The sequence below is a fragment of the Aricia agestis genome, chromosome 5 (assembly GCF_905147365.1).
Source record: "Aricia agestis chromosome 5, ilAriAges1.1, whole genome shotgun sequence".
Taxonomy (NCBI): domain Eukaryota; kingdom Metazoa; phylum Arthropoda; class Insecta; order Lepidoptera; family Lycaenidae; genus Aricia; species Aricia agestis.
The window spans coordinates 11,470,389-11,490,128 of record NC_056410.1 but is presented as its reverse complement, the minus strand read 5'-3'; the positions used below and the strand labels follow the sequence as shown (position 1 = coordinate 11,490,128).

At 34.5% G+C, this 19,740-nt stretch overlaps 1 protein-coding gene across 13 annotated transcripts in view; it reads left to right on the top strand.

The window, feature by feature from the left end:
• Positions 1-19,740, top strand: part of LOC121727254 (sorbin and SH3 domain-containing protein 1) — a 135,261-nt gene that overhangs the window by 76,542 nt on the left and 38,979 nt on the right. For 11 of the 13 annotated variants that reach the window (XM_042114977.1, XM_042114976.1, XM_042114979.1 and 8 more), the window contains one exon: positions 1,704-1,751. The exons of the other annotated variants lie outside the window; for them this stretch is intronic. In XM_042114977.1, coding sequence (XP_041970911.1) covers positions 1,704-1,751 — 48 coding nt within the window. The remainder of the gene's footprint in view (positions 1-1,703; positions 1,752-19,740) is intronic. 13 annotated transcript variants of the gene reach the window in all.

The window sequence follows — 19,740 nt, the reverse complement described above, 5'->3', positions numbered from 1 at the left end:
TTCACAAATATACACTCAAGCTTCGTGTGATTAGGAGATAGTTTATTAAGACGCTCCCCCTATGGAGATGCCGTAATTTACCGTTTTTAGAGTCTTATTAACTCATAATTTGAAAGATACAAAATTATAATAAAAATACAGCAATAATCTTCAGCATATGAACATTCCTTTCTCCGTTATTGATTTTCTACTTTTGTTTATTATACTCGTGATATCAGCTTCCAGTTTATTTAAATTTAAGCATACATTCAGTAAGTATCAGAAACAAGAAATGGAACAGCAAGAAATGGAAAGGGCGTAAGCGACAAAATGATTTTTGTCGCGTAATTTAAAAACCATAAATATAATATTTCATATAAGCTATGGGAAAATTATAGTGTATGCTTGAACTAATCTATGTACAAATTATTTTGGAAGCTTAAATCACTCTCCTCTGTTAGCAAAATTAGAATCCCTGTTTTTATAGAAGTATTTTTGATTAATTATTCTGTGTTATAAAAGTTGACCAATCGTGTTATGCTATGGGTAATTCAAAGATAAAGACATGATGAATACTGACAATGAACTTTAATTTCTTAGCTTTAGTCATTGTTGAGAAAAATCGATATCGCTGCAGCCAAATTATCAAGGCGTCCCCTTCATAAAATATAGTTACTACGTAGAGAACGAAGTCCCCACTGAACATTAACTAGACTTTACACAAAACGCCTATAAATATTCTAGTACTGTACGTACCCAAATATATTTAACAAATTGCATCAGTGGCACTTCATCACCGTAATTGTAATTGATTGGCTAAAACAATTAATTAATACTATCAATCGAATGAATCCCATACATTCCGACAGTGTATTGTATCGGTGCGTTTGATGATTCATCAATAGAATTAATTATTGATAGTTCAACAGCATTGACGGAAAATATTACGCATTTAAGGGGGCGACTAACCCTAAGTGTCGATTTTATAATTCATTTTTATACTTGAAAATAAGCCCCGAATTGTTTCATTTTCTAAAATTAGATACTACATTATATTTCCGAGAATTCGATCTGAGAAAAACACGGTATCTTAAAATCTTCTCGATAGAAAAAAATCACAAAGATGCATTTAATTTTCACGAATTTTTCATTTATTGCCATAACCGTGATTGAACTAAGTTAATATTTTAACACATTGTATAAAATTCTATCATTGAGAGATCGACCTAGCGGATTTTTAAAATGTTGTATATTTATCGAGTTATTGAGAAAAAACTAATTTGGCGATGAATCCGCGTCGTCCTTTTTCACCTAACATATAAAAGACGGGCGTGAGTGTGAAGAGAGAAGGACAATGTTTGATTTTTTGGGTTAGTCGCCCTCTTAAAGGCATATTTAAACGCGTATACAGAAAGATCACTCCAGTCGGACTGATCGCAGGCCGATCCTGACTCGACGCGTTTTGAGCATCGTGACCGGACTTGTGCATCCCCATGTGAATGCACAAGTCCAGTCAGATTGGCCTGCGACCAGTCCGATCGTAACGATCGGCCTCCCGGAATATGCTTAGAGTAACTTAATGATAGCATATTTTAATGGAAGCATCCTATTCGTACTTTTAGGTTGTATTTGACCCCCTTTTCTCTAATAGTTGGTCCAGTTTCATTATATTATTTTGCTTTTATTATTAGCGTAATTTTACAGATTTTGATTGTAATTTGCAGAGACCGTCATGATAACTCCGACGTTCAAGGCGCGGTCCTCCTCGCCAGGTACAAGAGTGTGTAAATGTGTTTTCCGACTTTTCCCCTCATGTACAACGAGCCAGTTACATTCTGTAGCCAAAATAACATAATAACTGCGTGAAATCATAAACATTTAATATTTTCCTAACCTCATAATATGAGATTATCCACGACCGAGAAAAAGTATTTGTAAGAAAAGTTATTTTATTATTGAGCGCAAAAAATCCCGTACCGTATGCACGTACAAGTCGGCGATGCGTACTTTTAGAGTTATTTCATTATACCAAGTTGCCAACATGAACCATCTGTATAATGTAACAAGTAACAAATTGTTATACTGAAACTTTCATAACGTTATTATGTAGCGCGCTGGTGGAATTAAATCGTTTGACTATTTTTTTCATTAATGTTGCTTATTTGAAAAGTCAAGTGACTATAGTTTAGCAGCTAATCATCTACAGAATTGTGTAAATCGTGGTTTCGCTACAGCCTCTAACCTTTTGATAATAGTACCATAATTATTATAACTTGTAAGTGTCAGGGTACATTACAACGTATTGAGGAGATGTGATGCATGAAAACGACAATACTCATTAAATCACAGACATATATCAAGATAGATACCGCATGTCGCTCCATTTGTATGATAACGAGCGTGCCAAAGAAAAGTGCAAGACTTTTCTTGCATTCATTTGTTGTTGCAATTGTCTATTATCTAGGCTAACGTTTCTATTTGAATTTCTACATCTCAATACGGCACTTTTTAGGCATTTAGGCATTTTTAAAATTCCGATTGACGTCCGATTCCGATAGCAGACTAAAGAAAAGCCTTTCGAAAGACGAGCATTGCTCGTCGTTTGGGAGCGCGATATGGCACGCGAAGTATCATCATGATCTATGTCTGTGCATTAAATTAAACTTGCCGTCCGGGGTCTCAGGCTGCCTATTTTTGGTTTCGCTCATATAAAATTGCATCGCCCCGTCATGTTGCAATGTAAACCCTAATTACGTCAATTTGCTAGTAGTTTCCTCGATCGTACCGAGTGTGTTCCAGCATTGACGTAAGTGTATAGTCCTATTATCATGAGAATGCTTGGCCTTGACGTGTGATAATCGCGAGACGTCTCAGGTAACACGTAAATAGAATACAGCATGTTTGTTTTGAGTGTTGTTTTGTTTGCCTGATCTAACATTTTGTATGAGATTTGAGTTTTTCTGTAGATTGCTTAACTCTCCCTTGTAATGTAAAATTATAATAATTATTAAGTATTTAGTAACAGCACAAGGTAAGTTTTGAAGAAAATAATATAAGGTATAAGATGTTTTCCGTTTATAAAGAGGACATTACTTTTGTTACATCTATATTACTCATCAGCTTTTACCCACGGTGCATTAGTCATAGTACTTCACGGAAACATTGAACGTTTTTAGAATAAAAAGTAACTTATATATTAATCTAGATCTTTGATTACTACCTATCATGGCAGAAATCCAAACAGACCCATAAAATTTCACCTTTTAAAATAATATTAGCGTGATATTGTGAATTGTGATGTTATGATAAAATAATCTCAAAATGTCACTGTTCTTCACAAAAGGAATTTCTAAATGTAACAGACAATCATACGTAAAATGAGTATAAACGCGACCCCATAAAAGTGGCATTAGCATTTCTTTCGGTTTATTGCTGAGTCGGCGCTTTTTACGATACCGTTCCTGCCCAAATAGACGTCTTAATCAAATGCCGAATTTCGTTCAACACAATCATTTGAAATTGTAAAGACACTGTAATTAAGGTTTTACTGACACTTAACGTGTGTAAAGCCTCTGTTAGTAGGGTAAAAGCTGAAATTAATTACAAGTACATTAAAAATTAAAGTTAATGAATCTAACTAAAAAATAACATAAAATCCTAATATTTAATGTGCCCAACTAAGACGAATTTAAAGATACCTCCTTTACTAAAATTCCCAAGGCTCTACGTACGGAAAATCTACTCATTTTCAGACACGGTAAAATAGATTTTCTTCATTTAACTTATAGAAAACTACTCAAGAACAACTTGCTCCTAACCTTGTTTGATAATTTTTCTTGAGCACTTCTTGCCACAATTAGTTTTAAAAAAGTCCTCGACCTAAAAGCATTATAAAGTTAAGAACTGTGCTTTTAAAACGGTCGAAGTCGTTTAATCAAAGAGTTTCGCTTTGAAATCTAATCGATTGAAAACTTTTTTCTCCAAAATAAGAAGTTTTCCTATGCGAAAATTTAAATATTCCCTCGTTATATTTTTTAAGTTTTTAGCATCATACAAGCATATAATTTATTTAGAATGGAAAGTTACTCAACAAATATGATATAATATTCTTCACATCTCTGCTAGAAACTTAAAATCAACTAAAGTATATTATAATAATTCCAACCAACTTGAATTATTTTGTTAAATATTTCCGTCAAGTATAAAATATAATATTGTGTCTTTAAGAATTCTGGTCTGAGAATTATTCTAAGTCTATTAAGATTTAGGGCTAGGACAGCTAGGACCATAATATGCTATACAATCTGTGTAAAGACCAATTAGAACGAGAACTAATTGGAATACCTAGGTCCTGAATAGTCCTGATTTAGTACAAACTATTGATTTGTATTAAATTAGGCCCGGATTTAGTGCTTGCATTCTCTTGCCAAAGATCAAAATAAATAATAACATATAGCCTATTTACTAATTAAATATAAGTAGTGTTGTCCGCAATCAGCCAAAGGGACTTACAGTTAACCTGTACATAATTTACATACATAAGTAAGTAATATACCAAATTTTATCGGTCAAAAATCGGTACTGTGATTTTAGCGTACCTAGAGGTAACAGACAGTAATTATTTATTTTATTATAAAATTGTATGGTTATGAACATCATTATTTTACGTTTCAGAATCAAAAGGTGAAATAATAGTCGCAAATGCAGTATACAATATTATGTACCGTAGTAAAATATTGTTGAAACACCTGCGGCTAGCTACCGAGTATGGGTGGTCTTTTAGTTTTGTTTAACATGATGCCATGTTTTAATGATGACAAAAATATCGTTTCTCTCCACTGTGATAAAATACTTTTTGAGGGTAAAATATCTAATGATAAGTCAATATTCACATCTCTTTAATAACTTTATCCTTTCTTAAACCTTTAAAGGATCTGATACGAAAATTGAGATATTCTACTTAGTGAATTGTGAGCAAGACCTCATATTTAACAGCACACTTTGACGTCAGAGATGTTTATCAAATACATTTTGTTATCATTCCGTTTCTTTCTTCGTAAAAACGATGCTTTGATGCCGGGACAGATTTAGTAGATAGCAAAATGACTTTATCAACGGACGAATTTAAAGATGACGCCAAAATGGAATACCTCAGCTGACGCTTACAGCTTTTCATAAGATAAAGTAATGGTAAAATAAAGCTTTAATACTAGCTTAAATGCTTTTAATTACCAATATGTGGAAGTCAATATTGTTATACTTCAATCAGAAAATTAGAATAATTTAAAAGGTCATAACTCATAGTCCATTAAAACATCTTTTACTTCCCAATTATTCTCTTGTCAATTCACTATAATTTATAGTCGGAGGTCAAATCTATGACAATTTTTGTTGACCTTTTCCTATACCGTATAATATTATGTATTTTAATGAATTAGGTGTTTATGACGGTGGTCATTCATTACCATCGATATAAATATACAGTTTTGACTCTTGGCGGTCAATAAAATAATGTATAAAATTAAAACACTATTTAAATCTATATATATAAAAATGGATTTTCAATTATGTTAGTAACGCTAAAACTCGAAAACGGCTGAACGGATTGGGCTAATTTTAGTCTTAAAATATTCGTAGAAGTCCAGGGAAGGTTTTAAAGTGACACGAAGTTCACCGGGAAGACTAGTCTAAGTATATATAAAAATGGATTTTCGAATGTGTTAGTCGCGCTAAAACTCGAAAACGACTGAACGGATTGGGCTGATTTTAGTCTTAAAATTTTCGTAGAAGTCCAGGGAAGGTTTTAAAGTGACACGAAGTTCACCGGGACAGCTAGTCTTATATATAAAAATGGATTTTCAAATGTGTTAGTCGCGCTAAAACTCGAAAACATCTGGATGGATTGGGCTGATTTTAGTCTTAAAATATTCGTAGAAGTCCAGGGAAGGTTTTAAAGTGACACGAAGTTCACCGGGACAGCTAGTTAAGTATAATATTGAATACTTATAGGCATGTGACAACTAGGCGTTGTATTATTATATCTTCAAAAAAATGTTTATTTTTTTATTTGTTCCCATATTTTATTACATAGACGAGCAACAGTAAATAGTGATGGACGAAAAATATTTCCAGCGTCCGTCTGGCAAACAAAAGGCTTTCAAACGGAGCCTTCCATCTGTACAAAATCTCAGCACTCCGAAATAAGTGATACCCTTTTCGATATAGTTAATTGAATTGAAAACCATACATTAAACGCGAACCCTTCGCGCAATTTGACGTTGTGAAAATTAAATTTATTTATGTGTATTTAATTTTGAGAGTGTATGTTTAGGACATCATTTTAATTAATCATAATTTTGTTTTAGCTACATGATGCAGATATTTTGATTGTCAAAATGGCCTTTGATAATTTTTCAGAGTAAGTTTCGTTTCATTTTAATCAATATGTAAGAATAGTTAAATATTGGCAATATGAAACTTATTATGATTTACTAAACATTATATGAAACTATCGGCCATTCTAGGTATGTGGTCTACGGATGTCAGATCAAAATGAATTGAATCGCAGTATGTAAATTCCGCTGTGAAACTTTATTTTCTATGAATATTGGTGCCCGATAGACACAAGTAAAAGATATTTCGCTCGGCGTTGTGGCTTGTGAATAGTAGCTTATATTTACCGAACTTCCCTACAGTTTGCACGGCGACTCGTCAGAATATTAATGGCGTATAATGTGTTTCGAATACTTGTTACAACTTTTCCCATTACCTTACCATTCACATAAAGAAAAATCGGTCAAGTGCGAGTTAGACTCGCGTACGAAGAGCTCCGTACCACAATAGATTAAAAATAGGCTGAAAATCGTGTTTTTTGTATGGGAGCCCCCCTTAAATATTGAATTTATTTTGTTTTTAGTATTTGTTGTTATAGCGGCAACAGATTAAACGATCTGTGAAAATTTCAGAAGTCTAGCTATAGTGGTTCATGAGTTACAGCCTGGAGATATACAGACAGACAAATAGACGGCCAGACGTCGAAGTCTTAGTAATAGGGTCCCGTTTTACCCTTTGGGTACGGAACCCTAAAAATGACTAAGTAAAAGTATTAAAATCTCGATAAAAGTTTATGAAATCGTTCAGTTGTATTAAACATCGATGAGAAAGTTAAAATAAACAACGCTATTGAAAAGATAATCCTTATCAAAATATATAAATCGGATATAAGAGGAGATTTTCCTACATTTGATGAAAAACTTGTTGTTACTTACTAACTTAAAAACTTAATTATTATATTAGAAAATTATTTTTTCGATACACGCTTTTCCCATCACCAAATAATTCGATGTTGGAAATATTATATTAATTTATATTGAAATGATTGGCTTATTATTTTGTAAGGCTTTTTACAATATTGGAGGAGGTATTTTATCAATTTTAATTTACTTCCTACTTCCCGCCTAAATCGTAATCTTATTGATAATTGATATTAAAGAGGTTTGCACATAATATAATCATATTTTTATGGTTATACTAGATGTTCCGCGCGGCTTCGCCCGCGTAATTTAGGAATTTCACAGAAACCGTAAATTTTTCGCAAAAATAGCTTATGTCCCTTCAGTTGATATATTCTTCATATGTGCCAAATAACATAAAAATTGCTCCAGTAGTTCTTAAGATAATAAGCAATTTCAAATAATTTCCCCCGTTTTTTCCACATTTTCCTCTATTCCCTCGCTTCTATTAGTCTTAGCGTGATAGAATATAACCTATAGCTTTCCTCGATAAATGGGCTATCTAACACTGAAAGAATTATTAAAATCGGACCAGTAGTTCCTGAGATTAGCGCGTTCAAACAGACAAACTTTTCCGCTTTATAATATTACTAGCTGTTGCCCGCGACTTCGGCCGCGTCAGCAAAATGTGATAACGAAGATAATAAAAAAGAGAGATTTTTTTTCCCTTTTTAAGATTCCTTAGTCCTTACTCAAGTAGTAATAAAATGGGAACTTGGAAGCCTGTCTGTCTGTCCGTATCCAGGCTATATCTCTATTATGTTTCCATATAAATTTTAAGAAGTTCCGTCGATTCTCAAGGACTGTATCATCAGATCACCACTTTTGTGAACATGTTACCAAATTTGGGCTACATCTTATACGACAACAAAAGAATTTTGGAAATCGGTCAACAAACGGCGGAGTTACTCGTGATCAAATATAAAAAATAAAATATATATCCTCCTCGTTTATCGAAAGTCAGTTAAAAGTAGCCTAAGTTACTCTTTATTACATCTGCTATCTGCCAAAAAAAGTCCCGTCAATATCGCCCCAGCCGTTTCGGAGATTAGCCGGAACAAACAGACAGACATACAGACAGACAAAAATTGTAAAAAATGCTATTTTGGTATATGTATCGTAAGTACATTCATAATATGCATGTAGTAAGAAACGGTTCTTTCAATATTACAAACAGACACTTCAACTTTATTTATATGTGTATAGATATGTATAGATAAGTATAGATTATGTGTGCCGAATCTCATCAAAATTGGCCCTACAGTTTTGGCCTATTCGATGCAAATAATTATAGCTTGGTGTCATAAATCTTGATAACTAACGATTGCTTAAGACTTAAAGGTTAATATTATATAATTATAATTCTTCAAATCCTAAAACAAGGATCGAAAATAATAAAATGAAAGTGGAATTTATTATGTACACAAGTAGGCCGGCCCACCTACTTGTAACAAAAAGGTCTGCCTACGTAAAAGCCCTATTGTTATTGCTTAGTGTGAGTTTACTAAAAGCGATCTTATCGAACTTCCTAAACGCTGCAGTATACTTTACTACACATAATAATAATTATTGATTAGCTATGTCCACACTGTGCATTTTCATCTTCAATTTTCGTCATAAACTTTCATATTGGCGCATTCAATAATTGAATGCGTCAAGGAACGCAACGCCTATAATGTCATTTTTGAAGTTTTGGATACGGTCAGAGGGCATGCGTCGCGGGCATGCCTCACGTTCGCTGTTGACTGCGCTATAACGCATGCCCTTGACGAACACAAAAAGGCACAGTGTGGACAAAGCTTTAGAGCTTTATGATAGACAACATTAATACTTATTTTATTTATAAATCGATATAGAATTAAAATAATTAGGAATGTTGTATTTGTTAAGTAGAGAACGACTGGTAATGAATTACGGCTAAAAACACTCTCGACGAACTCTGCTTTCTGAGGCAAAAATAGAGAAAATTAGTTATTTCCGATTACGACTGTGACAGGCAGACAAACGTATTATAATATTAAAATCTATTATACAAACAATGTTGTAAATAGTTCAACTTATGAACGCGCTCACGCGATAACAGTTCCATTTGAGCTTTCACTACATTTGATATCAGTGAATGGTGATAAAAATAGCGAACACATGCTCGTCGATCGCCAGATGCCCTGCGACCTTCCTGCCACGTTTGCCACAGTTTGGTTTCTCTACGTATCTTGTATTATTAATTTACTGTTTTTTGGCAATGGTAGTAAATATTTTTATCACATTTATAGAGGGTTCTGGGAAAGAAAAGGAATAAGACCTCTAGAGTCTAGCTAGAGGTCTTTTATAAGCATATTTAACAATTTTATTTATATTTACTCTTATTCTTTGAACTGTGATCAATGCATGTCTTCCAATACCTACAAACTACTAATATTAAGTATCTAAATTCTAAACGAAGCTCTGTGTGGGAGCTTTAGAACTATTTATGTGAGTGTCACGTAAACGCACATAAAAAAATAAATGCATAAATTGAATAGTTTAAACTTTTTTTCACTATTAGGGCATAACGAAATAAAGTGTAACACCTTTCAAGTTACTAGACTACTAAAGCTTTAAATAATAATATTATAATATTGTTTTTTCCATAAAATCCAAAAGAAAAATAAAACATACATTTTCATGCAAACTTTTGTGTATGATATTAGCAAAGGTATCGATCGGTTCACAGTACATTGGACTTTATTGTCTTCACACCGGAGACCAGCCAAATGTTACGAGGAAACCTAAATGTTAAGACATAGAAAATGTATTCTCTTTTATATTTTGTTTTCCTTACATAAGTCTCATGTTTACCGTAAATATTGCAAAGAGTAATTTGGGTTTCGTATTTTAATCCACTGTTATTATTAACTGCCTAATCTAGGAGTTTTATAATTAACGAGCTTTTGCCCGCGGCTTCGCTCGCGTTAAGAAGTATTATTATATACAAACTTTCATCCCCTATTTTAACCCCTTGGAGGTAGAATTGATCAAAATCCTTTCTTAGCGGACGCCTACGTCATATCATCTACCTGCATGCCAAATTTCAGCTCGATCCGTCCAGTGGTTTGGGCTATGCGTTGATAGATCACCATGTCAGTCAGTCAAAAAAATGGCCAGATTTTCCGTTGTGTTCAAACATCCAGAAAACAGATTTGGCTAGATTATACAAAAAAAAAAACAACAAAGGAACACAGCTCAAGCCTTAAAATAAATAAATACCGTAATTCTTTAATCTAAAAATGAAAAAAGTACTTAAATCGGTTAAGTTTTGGACAAGAAATCAGGGGACAACGAATCGTTGATTTTCTGCAGTTGTCTATATCGCATTCTGCGGTATAGGCTTGAGGTAAGGGAGACAGCTATAAATCACCTATAAATATTACACGTACTTTTTTTTTCATTTCTCTAGCCCCTAGCTCCTCCTCCTAGCCTCCTCTTAACACAGTGGCTGTATATTCCGTTTCCAATAATATGTGTATAAAATATATTTAAGTAAACAAGGCGGCTACAGTGCAACTAATTTAAAATATGGCAAGTACTTGCCACGTCTTGGTGGATTTAACTGAAAGAGTTAGAAAACTTAAATGAAAGAGCAAGATCAAACACAGGTTTGCACTAATTGTAATGTAAAGTTGTAAAAGATACCTTTTTTTTATTTTCAGATTTTTATTATTTCATTGAAACGGTGCAGAATGTATACCCAAGGAAAGTGATTCCTAGGCAGTTGACAGACCTACGTCGTTTGGTCGGGCTATGTCAATTCAATGTTACCTGTGATCGGTTGGATGAGTTTGACTTAGAGCCCCCGCAGACTACAGACTTTTAGTCGGCCGATAGTTTGACCAAATCGAGGTTTCAGTACATTATTATCGGCCGCTACAAATCGTTTAGTGTGCGCACCTTCATACATCTTCGTACTGATTAAGCTTTCGATCAAACTATCGGCCGACTAAAAGTCTGCAGTTTGCGGGTGCTCTTAACGCGATCAAATTACTTATGTTCGCCATCTGTCTAGGAATCAACAGTAGAGATTTTATACTATAGTATAACCTACATTAAACATTCTATAGCAACACTGTTTGGCATATTATGGTGATCAATAATACCATAATTCATAATAGATCATATTCCACGCCTATTGTCGGACTCCATCTAAATGCAAGACATCCGATTGACGCATTGGTCAATGGTCATTTATGCACAGCCTGTCGATACATCGTATACAATGCTCGTAACGCTGCAGAATACCAGATGCATAAGATATAGATGAGTAATTCCCAAAGTGTTCCAGCTGGACCCCAAGGGTCCACGGGAGACTCGATGGGGGTCCAAGTTGTGCGTGACAAAAACAAAACAAATATCCACAATCACAATTTTTATAGTAAAAGAACAATGTCTGCTTGACTTCTATAAAATATACCTATATAGGCAAGTACCTTATATTAACTGGTGGTCCACAATCACAACTTTTATAGTAGAAGAACAATGTCTGCTTGACTTCTATAAAATATACCTATATAGGCAAGTACCTTATATTATCTGCCTATATTTTTCTCAAAGCCTAATCTTAACATAATAAATAAGAAACTAAGAGACTTGAAAAGCGTATTTTACAAAAGATGTATAATAATCTTTAATTTTTTAGGATATTTAGGAATTGGTCCTCAGGACCTAGCAATATTTTGAAAGTGATCTATATAACAAAAGAGTTTGGGAAACTCTGATATAGATCATACCAAGAATACAGTACGATAATTTGTTACCGCAGTAACATCTCGTCAAAGGTCTATTCATGGAAGTGGATTGCACTGACTCTGACACAATAAACACAAATAACACAGTAGGCCGACGGAATTTCAGAATTAGGGTGGTTTTAGTCTTGTAGTAACAAAGCAAATTTTGGAGGTCACGTCCCTTAGCCGGATACGACTAGGAAGAAGAAGTAACAAAAAGTATCACTCTCTGTCCTCTATGAATTTCTCATGTGCCTGATGATTGATGATTATGTTACTCACATTACACATACAACTGGGTTACATTTACGAATTTTTACTTTACCTATTATTGAAATACCAAGTTACGACTTGCTATTTTTTGTTATCTTAAGGAAGTTTAAATACATAATATTTTTCCTCTTATGCAAAACTTATGATATACCTTGAAACTAAAATATTTATGGAGATTAGTAATGTTTTCCTTTTTTTCTAGAAAAGTATATAATAAATTTTTAATTTATTAAAGTATAATTTATTGTGCGTTAAATATTCACTAGCGTTACGCTTCAACAGGAGTCCATTGTTGTTCAATATTGGAAATTAAGTTTGCCTTTTTTTCGCTTTCACATTTTAAATTGAATGAAAAAATGGACGTAAGTTTATCAAGATTTTAAACATAATTTATAATCGCCAAGGTTTAATAAATTTTCACGATGAACATCAACCGTACTATATTAACGGTTCCTGGTTTGCCCACTAGTTGTTGTGTTTGTATAAATACTAAATTGGGTCAGCAACATACACCCTGTCACGACACAGGGACACATGAAGTCACTGTCAAAAACAAATGTTGACACAACCGCGTCGTTCCTGTTATAAAAGTTAATAAGGTTTACGTTACACTCAATCTTTCATCATTTTAATAGAAAATGTAACGTGTGACGGGGCATTTACGACTTTCATTACGTTAGAAACTTGAGCGACCTCATGTAACGAAAATGAATAAAGTGTCTTTCTAGTAGCAATGATGTTTTTAATTTGTAGCAACTTGCTTTTAGAAAAATCTCTTGTTTTTTTAATCAGGATTTAAGACTTTTTTGTCTAAAATCCTGATTGTATCTACTGAAAATTGGGGGATTAAAATAAAAAGAAGTGAAAACAAGTTTAAAGCCTAGTAACTGAGAAATGTACTATCAGAAAAGTTGATTCCTATGCAAATCGGGGACCTTAGTAGTTTGGTCGCGTTACGGCAAACCCAGCTGACAGATCACAATTAACATTGAATTGACATATTCGACCAAATAACATTGGTCTGTCAATTGCATAGGAATCAACTTCCTCGATGGTACATCATAGAAGTGTTGGGTAGACACAACTATCGGGCAAATCCTACATGCGGCTCGATGAACTAGCGCAATGGTTTGAAGAATATGACAATAAATTGACAGCGAATGATTGCGGACTGCTTCTTTGCGGTGCTTGTTGCTAGAGACTAGAGGTAAACCGATGATGAAGGTTATGAATTATGATGATAAAGCCTGGCTTTAACTGGAATCTGCTTGTGACACCAATCATTTCAAAGCGATGTTATGTTACTATACTATTGCATGGAATTAATTGATTAGTTCTAACTAATTCGTAGAATCAGCATATCTTCGGGATAGCTACCGCAGTGCCAAATGTTAATTTGTATAGATAGACCGAATCTCATCAATCGTATAACTATTCAAATCCACTGAAATCTACATCAAAGTTAGAAATCCTATATGTGGTATTTCACAAAGCAAAGCTTAGTTATCATAAATTGCTAAAAATGAATATATCCGTACTTATTAATATATCCGTAGCCCTTGGGGGTGAGTCAAAATTTTTTCGTTATCGCTTTGTTATAGAATCGCCGATGAAAATGTATAATAAATAATACTCCCCACACCGGTTTCGGTGACGGTGGCCGGTTTCATTGAAACCAGGCCAGCTACGCAGGAGTAATTTTATAGTGCCCAAGTGTGTGCGCAGTACACAAGAGCACTCTCTATTCCTTTTACTCTCATAACGTTTTGTTATGAGAGTAAAAGGAATAGTGAAGGTGTTGACGTTTGACTCGTCTTATGTCAATTCCTTACATTTTGATCGGCGATTCTATAACGAAGCGAAAACGAAAAGATTTTGGCTCACCCCTCTTGTTATTCAAAACCGGTAGTTACGTAATTTGGAGCCAAAATATATGTGGCAGACTCATTAGGAGTGTGAAGACAGGAATAGAAGTCTATTTCAGACGTCAATATGTGTCAGCGGTGTCTTAATTTAACTCGGACTTCCTTAGGAACTTTTATAAATTGTTATTGTCCTTATTTATACACGTCCTTGAGTACACAAATTATCCATCCATCTATTCTCGTCTCATTAAAACTCAGTAGTTGCATGATTATGAAGTTGAAATTGAAGGCTTTTTAGTTGTAAATCAAAAGGCTTACTACCAGCCGTTATGTTACGTATAGACCACGAAAAAGAATGCACAAACATAAATGTTAAATAATCTTTTTATAATCTTTAGTAGCATCAGTAGTCATGCCCCATAAAGATTATTACCAATTAAATAATAATTAAAAGCTATACATTGTTAAGTGAGAGCTAGTAGAGGAGTAATAAATCATGCAGCTTAAAATTTTAGTACTCGATAATGTTGGGGGAACAAACATTAAATACCACAGGCTTTTTCAAACTATTTAATAAAATTAATCAAGTTTAAATATTATTTAAACATAGATTTTAACACTGTAAAAACTGACTGACAACTTGATATAACGTTTAACTTAAGCTAGTCAACCTCTTTGAAATGATACGACAACTCTCTTTATTATGAAATAATGAAAATATAATTTTGCTGGCTACGAAAATGATAAACACTCTTTCTGCTCTTACTAGACCGTGGAAGTGTCCATTTCAGGGGAAGTATTTTGGAAATGACTGACCACTCGCACGTTCTCATTCTATAGAGTAAAAACAACAATTGTGATGAAAGTCAGTCCTTTGGAAATGACTGACCACTCCCACTGTCGGCACATGAAAATATCACTAATGATTCACTGTCTCAGAGGTCACAACACCTGAACAATTGGCAGAGCGACAAGTTTCATAACTGTCAAACGACGAGCCGCGAAAACAGGAAACGGGGCTATTTGGGTGTCCGCTATAAAATATACCCACTATTAATACGATTACTAATAACGCTAGGCAGTGGGAACCGACTCGTCGTTAGCATTCGGTGGGACCAGAAATATAGGGCAATTTTCTAATGGGTTTTTGTTTTACGATTTATAGTGTTAATGATACATGGTTTGTTGCCATAATATAGCTATAGACTATAACTGCAGAGTTCGATCACAGTGAACAGGACATCTTTCCCCCCCTCAAATCGGTCAACCCTAGTATGAAAATGTAATTTTTGTATTGTATTTATATTTGTTACTGGAATCAAACTATGGTCTGTGATTGTTATATCATTGACGTGTGTAGTAGAAAGGAATTTGTGGCCAAAGAACACTTGACATTCTCATTAGCAAAATAGCAGTACCTATTGCGGTCAACAGCACACTACTTACAAATTATTGAGTATAATATAACTCTGTAACGGCGAAACGAGACTCAAGGGAGATTGTAAAGTGTTGATTGAAAAAATTACCAACTTTACCCAATCGTTATGTGGAAAATCAGGTACAACAGCTATTTAATATCATATTTTGCTCGTTGACTAGTACTTAGACTACTAATTTAAGTTCCAAGAAAACCCTCAAAATTCTATGAACCAAACCTTTAATATCAGAAAGTCTGTGGCCATGAATCATCAGTCTCAGCGAGGTCTAGAGCCTGTTCAGACGGCTGAGTGGGCTCGGGAACAATTTGTTTTCACCGCCTACCTAACGACAGATTGATGGTAATTACCATTCTAGATTAATATTTTGACGCCATCTTGTTTTTGTAATGAGAATTAAGTACATAATATTCTTAACATTACAAAGTGCCTTATTATGAAAAGTTTAAAATGTGTAAAAAAAATGTTGGTTTTTCAGTTAACTGTCAGTTTGAGAAAAACATTTTGGCCCTGCTTTCGAACTATTCAAACGAAAGTCATAAATGTGAAAATACACACATAATAATATGTCTGTATTTCTGTATATCTGTTGCCTCTTCACAGAAAGGTAGAAGGATTTGAGATACTTATAGCTCAGGGAAAGGACCCGGTAATACCGGGTCCTACAAAACTATACCGGGCCGGTATAGTTTCAGCAGAAAAAAAATCGACTGTCGCGCGACATACGAATTGCAGCACCTTGATGCGAGGAATCTTATATAATCAAAGCGAGGAACATAGATAAATGAATTCTATTTTATTCAGAACTTAAATCAGTATACAGAACAGCTACTGAAAATAAGTAGTCATGCGTCTAGCTATGTATGAGACAGGCCCCAGGTCATGAGGAAATACCTAATTTCCTCCTCACGCGCCTCAGACACATCCCGACTCTAGGATCAATTGTGAATATTGTCAGTTTATTTTACAAAACGCTTATAAAAATCCATAGTTTCCATGGCATTCTGTTAATTTTTTGTAGGTAATTTCAGTACAAAATATTATATTCAGTTAAGCATAATTACCCGTAATACCATAGTAATATTATGTAATTACTAATTTCTGTTAGTAGTCTTTTTTAATTTTTAAAGCTACTCACGAAAATCTCGACTTTCGATTTCCCTTCGACTTTATCTAGAACTGTTAATGAACTATATTTACTAGATATAAGATAACTATGAGTGATGCATTCTAATCTAAGCTAGTAGTACATCTAATCTAAACAAGAATTAAAAAGTTTTACCTAAGTTAATTATTGAGCTTATGCAAGAACAGAGTTGTAGCATTTCACAAAAATAAACAAACCCTGAATGAAACCCTAAAAATATAAATTAATTTACCATTTGACGTTGTTAATATAGTTGCCGATACGAGATTGGAATTCTAACGTAGTTACGGCCCGTAACAGAATTACTATCATGTAGCCGACGCCGGGAACGGAAAGGTATTAAACCAGCCATTCAATATATTACATTTAACTAAATTTTGTAGCAAAATTCATTACATTGGAACTTGTTTGTTTACATCCGGTCTATGCTTGTATTTGAATTGCAGGAACGGCTTTGGTAAATTTTAGGAAAACAGTTTGAGAGCGATGAATCAAAATTACTTATAAGTCTTATAGCTTGGAACTAATTAATTACTGATAGAGAAAAAAATCGGCCAAGTGCGAGTTGGACTCGCCCATGAAACCATTCTGCAATAAGGTTTATTTTTATGAAATTAAAAGTTTTTTGAATTATAAAATAGTGGCTTTCGCCCGCGCGGCGTGGAATTCTGAGAACGACATAATTTCAGAAAAAAAAACATATACTTAGGTTTTTATTTATGCATCAAATATAGCCTATGTCACTCAGGATTCAGGAACACACCAGCTTTCTATCTGTGTTAAAATTTTTGCAATCGAACTAGTATTTCCAAAGATTACCTCCTACAAACAAAAAAAACAAAGTTTACCTCTTTATTATTAAAATAAAGTGTAGATTATAGGACCTATAGAATGAATGTCCCTATAAGAATATTGTGTCAAGTAGTCTGTGTGTTATCTCACAAGCATAATATATTAGTTAACATTTTAATAAGCTGTTACACATCAGCTATCTGGTCATTAATAGTCACTACGACCAACGAAATGGCTGTCGTAACTAGTCAACCGCGCAGCTTAAACGCTATATCTTACAGGGTTGTTCTCAACTTAAATTAAACGCATGTGAAATTTAAAAGCAATTTATACTTAAATTAAGCGCTCGAATGAAGTCTAGACTGTTTGGTGGCATATTAACAGGCTTGAGGCTCACGTTGATAGCATGAGTTCCATAATTGAATTAGGAGCTGTAACTTGTAGAGGCGTGCGACAACCTCATGCGACGAATACATAATACGATGGTAGGCAAGAAGTTCGAACGTTACTTATGTTTTCGAAACTCAATGTTAACTTTCCAACTCTATTACGCACATTAGAAAAGGAAAAGTGTGTTTCCATAACTTGGCATCCGCTCTTGGCGACCTAAATCATAGGTCTATGTTTGTACATAAGACCTAGAAATGTAGGTCTAGTGAATGCTCATAATATGCCTCTAAACAAAAATAAAATGCTGTCCGTAATGAATTTTCGCAGAAATAGAAATGTGTAAGCACCCTTAGCTCTTTTCTTATTTTTCTGAACAAGCTCAATCAGATTTTTAAACTACTTAATTTGAAACATACTTTGTATAACTCTTTGTCAGATTTTAATATTCACATCTTTTTAACGTTCTTAGTTTTTTGTGTTTTTTTTTTTATGAAATAAGGGGGCAAACGAGCAAACGGGTCACCTGATGGAAAGCAACTTCCGTCGCCCATGGACACTCGCAGCATCAGAAGAGCTGCAGGTGCGTTGCCGGCCGGAGGGAATAGGGTAATAGGGGAAGGTAGGGATGGAAAGGGCACGGAATAAGGGAGGGTAGGGAAGGGAATAGGGTAGGGGATTGGGCCTCCGGTAAACTCACTCACTCGGCGAAACACAGCGCAAGCGCTGTTTCACGCCGGTTTTCTGTGAGGACGTGGTATTTCTCGGGTCGAGCCGGCCCATTCGTGCCGAAGCATGGCTCTCCCACGTCAAACTGGTACTTTAACAAACGTGGTATTTTAATGATCCCATTTTTGGAAAAATTATACATTTTGATTTTTTTAATATTATACGTAGGTCACACTGAAAGTTTTGCTTAACTTAAAAAAACGACGTGTTATAACCAAAATATTGTGTTTATTGCTTTTCAAAGTACTCTCCTTTACATTCTAAACATTTTTTATGCGATCGAACCATTTTTTTAAACAGAAGGACCACAGATCTGAAGGCATGTTTTCTACGTGCTGATTGAACGCTATTACTGCCTCTTCAGAGTTGGTAAAAGTGAAACCTCTCATTAAATCTTTAATTTTGGAAAAAAATCAGAAATCACAGGGTGCTAGGTCGGGGCTATGTGCAGGATGGGTGACGAGTTGTGATTTTTCGGAACCTAAAAATGACTTGTTTTGTTGGCCGTGTGTGAAGAGGCGTTGTCATGATGTAGGAGAATGCGGCTTTTTGGTCGTCTTTCGCTAACATTTTCTAATATCCTGGGTAAACAAATGGTAAAAAATATCACTCAGCATTAACCCTCTTTTGATCTCCAAGTGGAATTGTACAGATGGGACCCGTAGTTCAGAAAAAAAACGCGATCATTTTCATACCAACGTTTCTCGCCTGCCTCACTTTTGTTGGATTGTTCTCATTTTCAAACACCCACTCACAAGATTGCTGTTCTTTTTCGGGTTCAAAACAACAAATACACGTTTCGTCTCCTGTGACAATGTCATAAACAGCATTAGAATGTCCGTGGACGTGCTTCAATTGCATCTGTGAGCACCATTCCAGGCGAGCCCGCTTCTGCTCCGCTGTCAGTTCATGAGGGATCCAACGACAACAAAGTCTCCGAACTCACAAGTCTTCGTGTAATTTTTTTTTTAATTTGGCTCAATCCCCAATAGTCCTCAAATTGTCTCATAGGTAATCTGCTAGTTTTCTTCAATTAGCCGCTTAACAGTAGCCACATTAATTTCGTTGACGGCAGTTGAA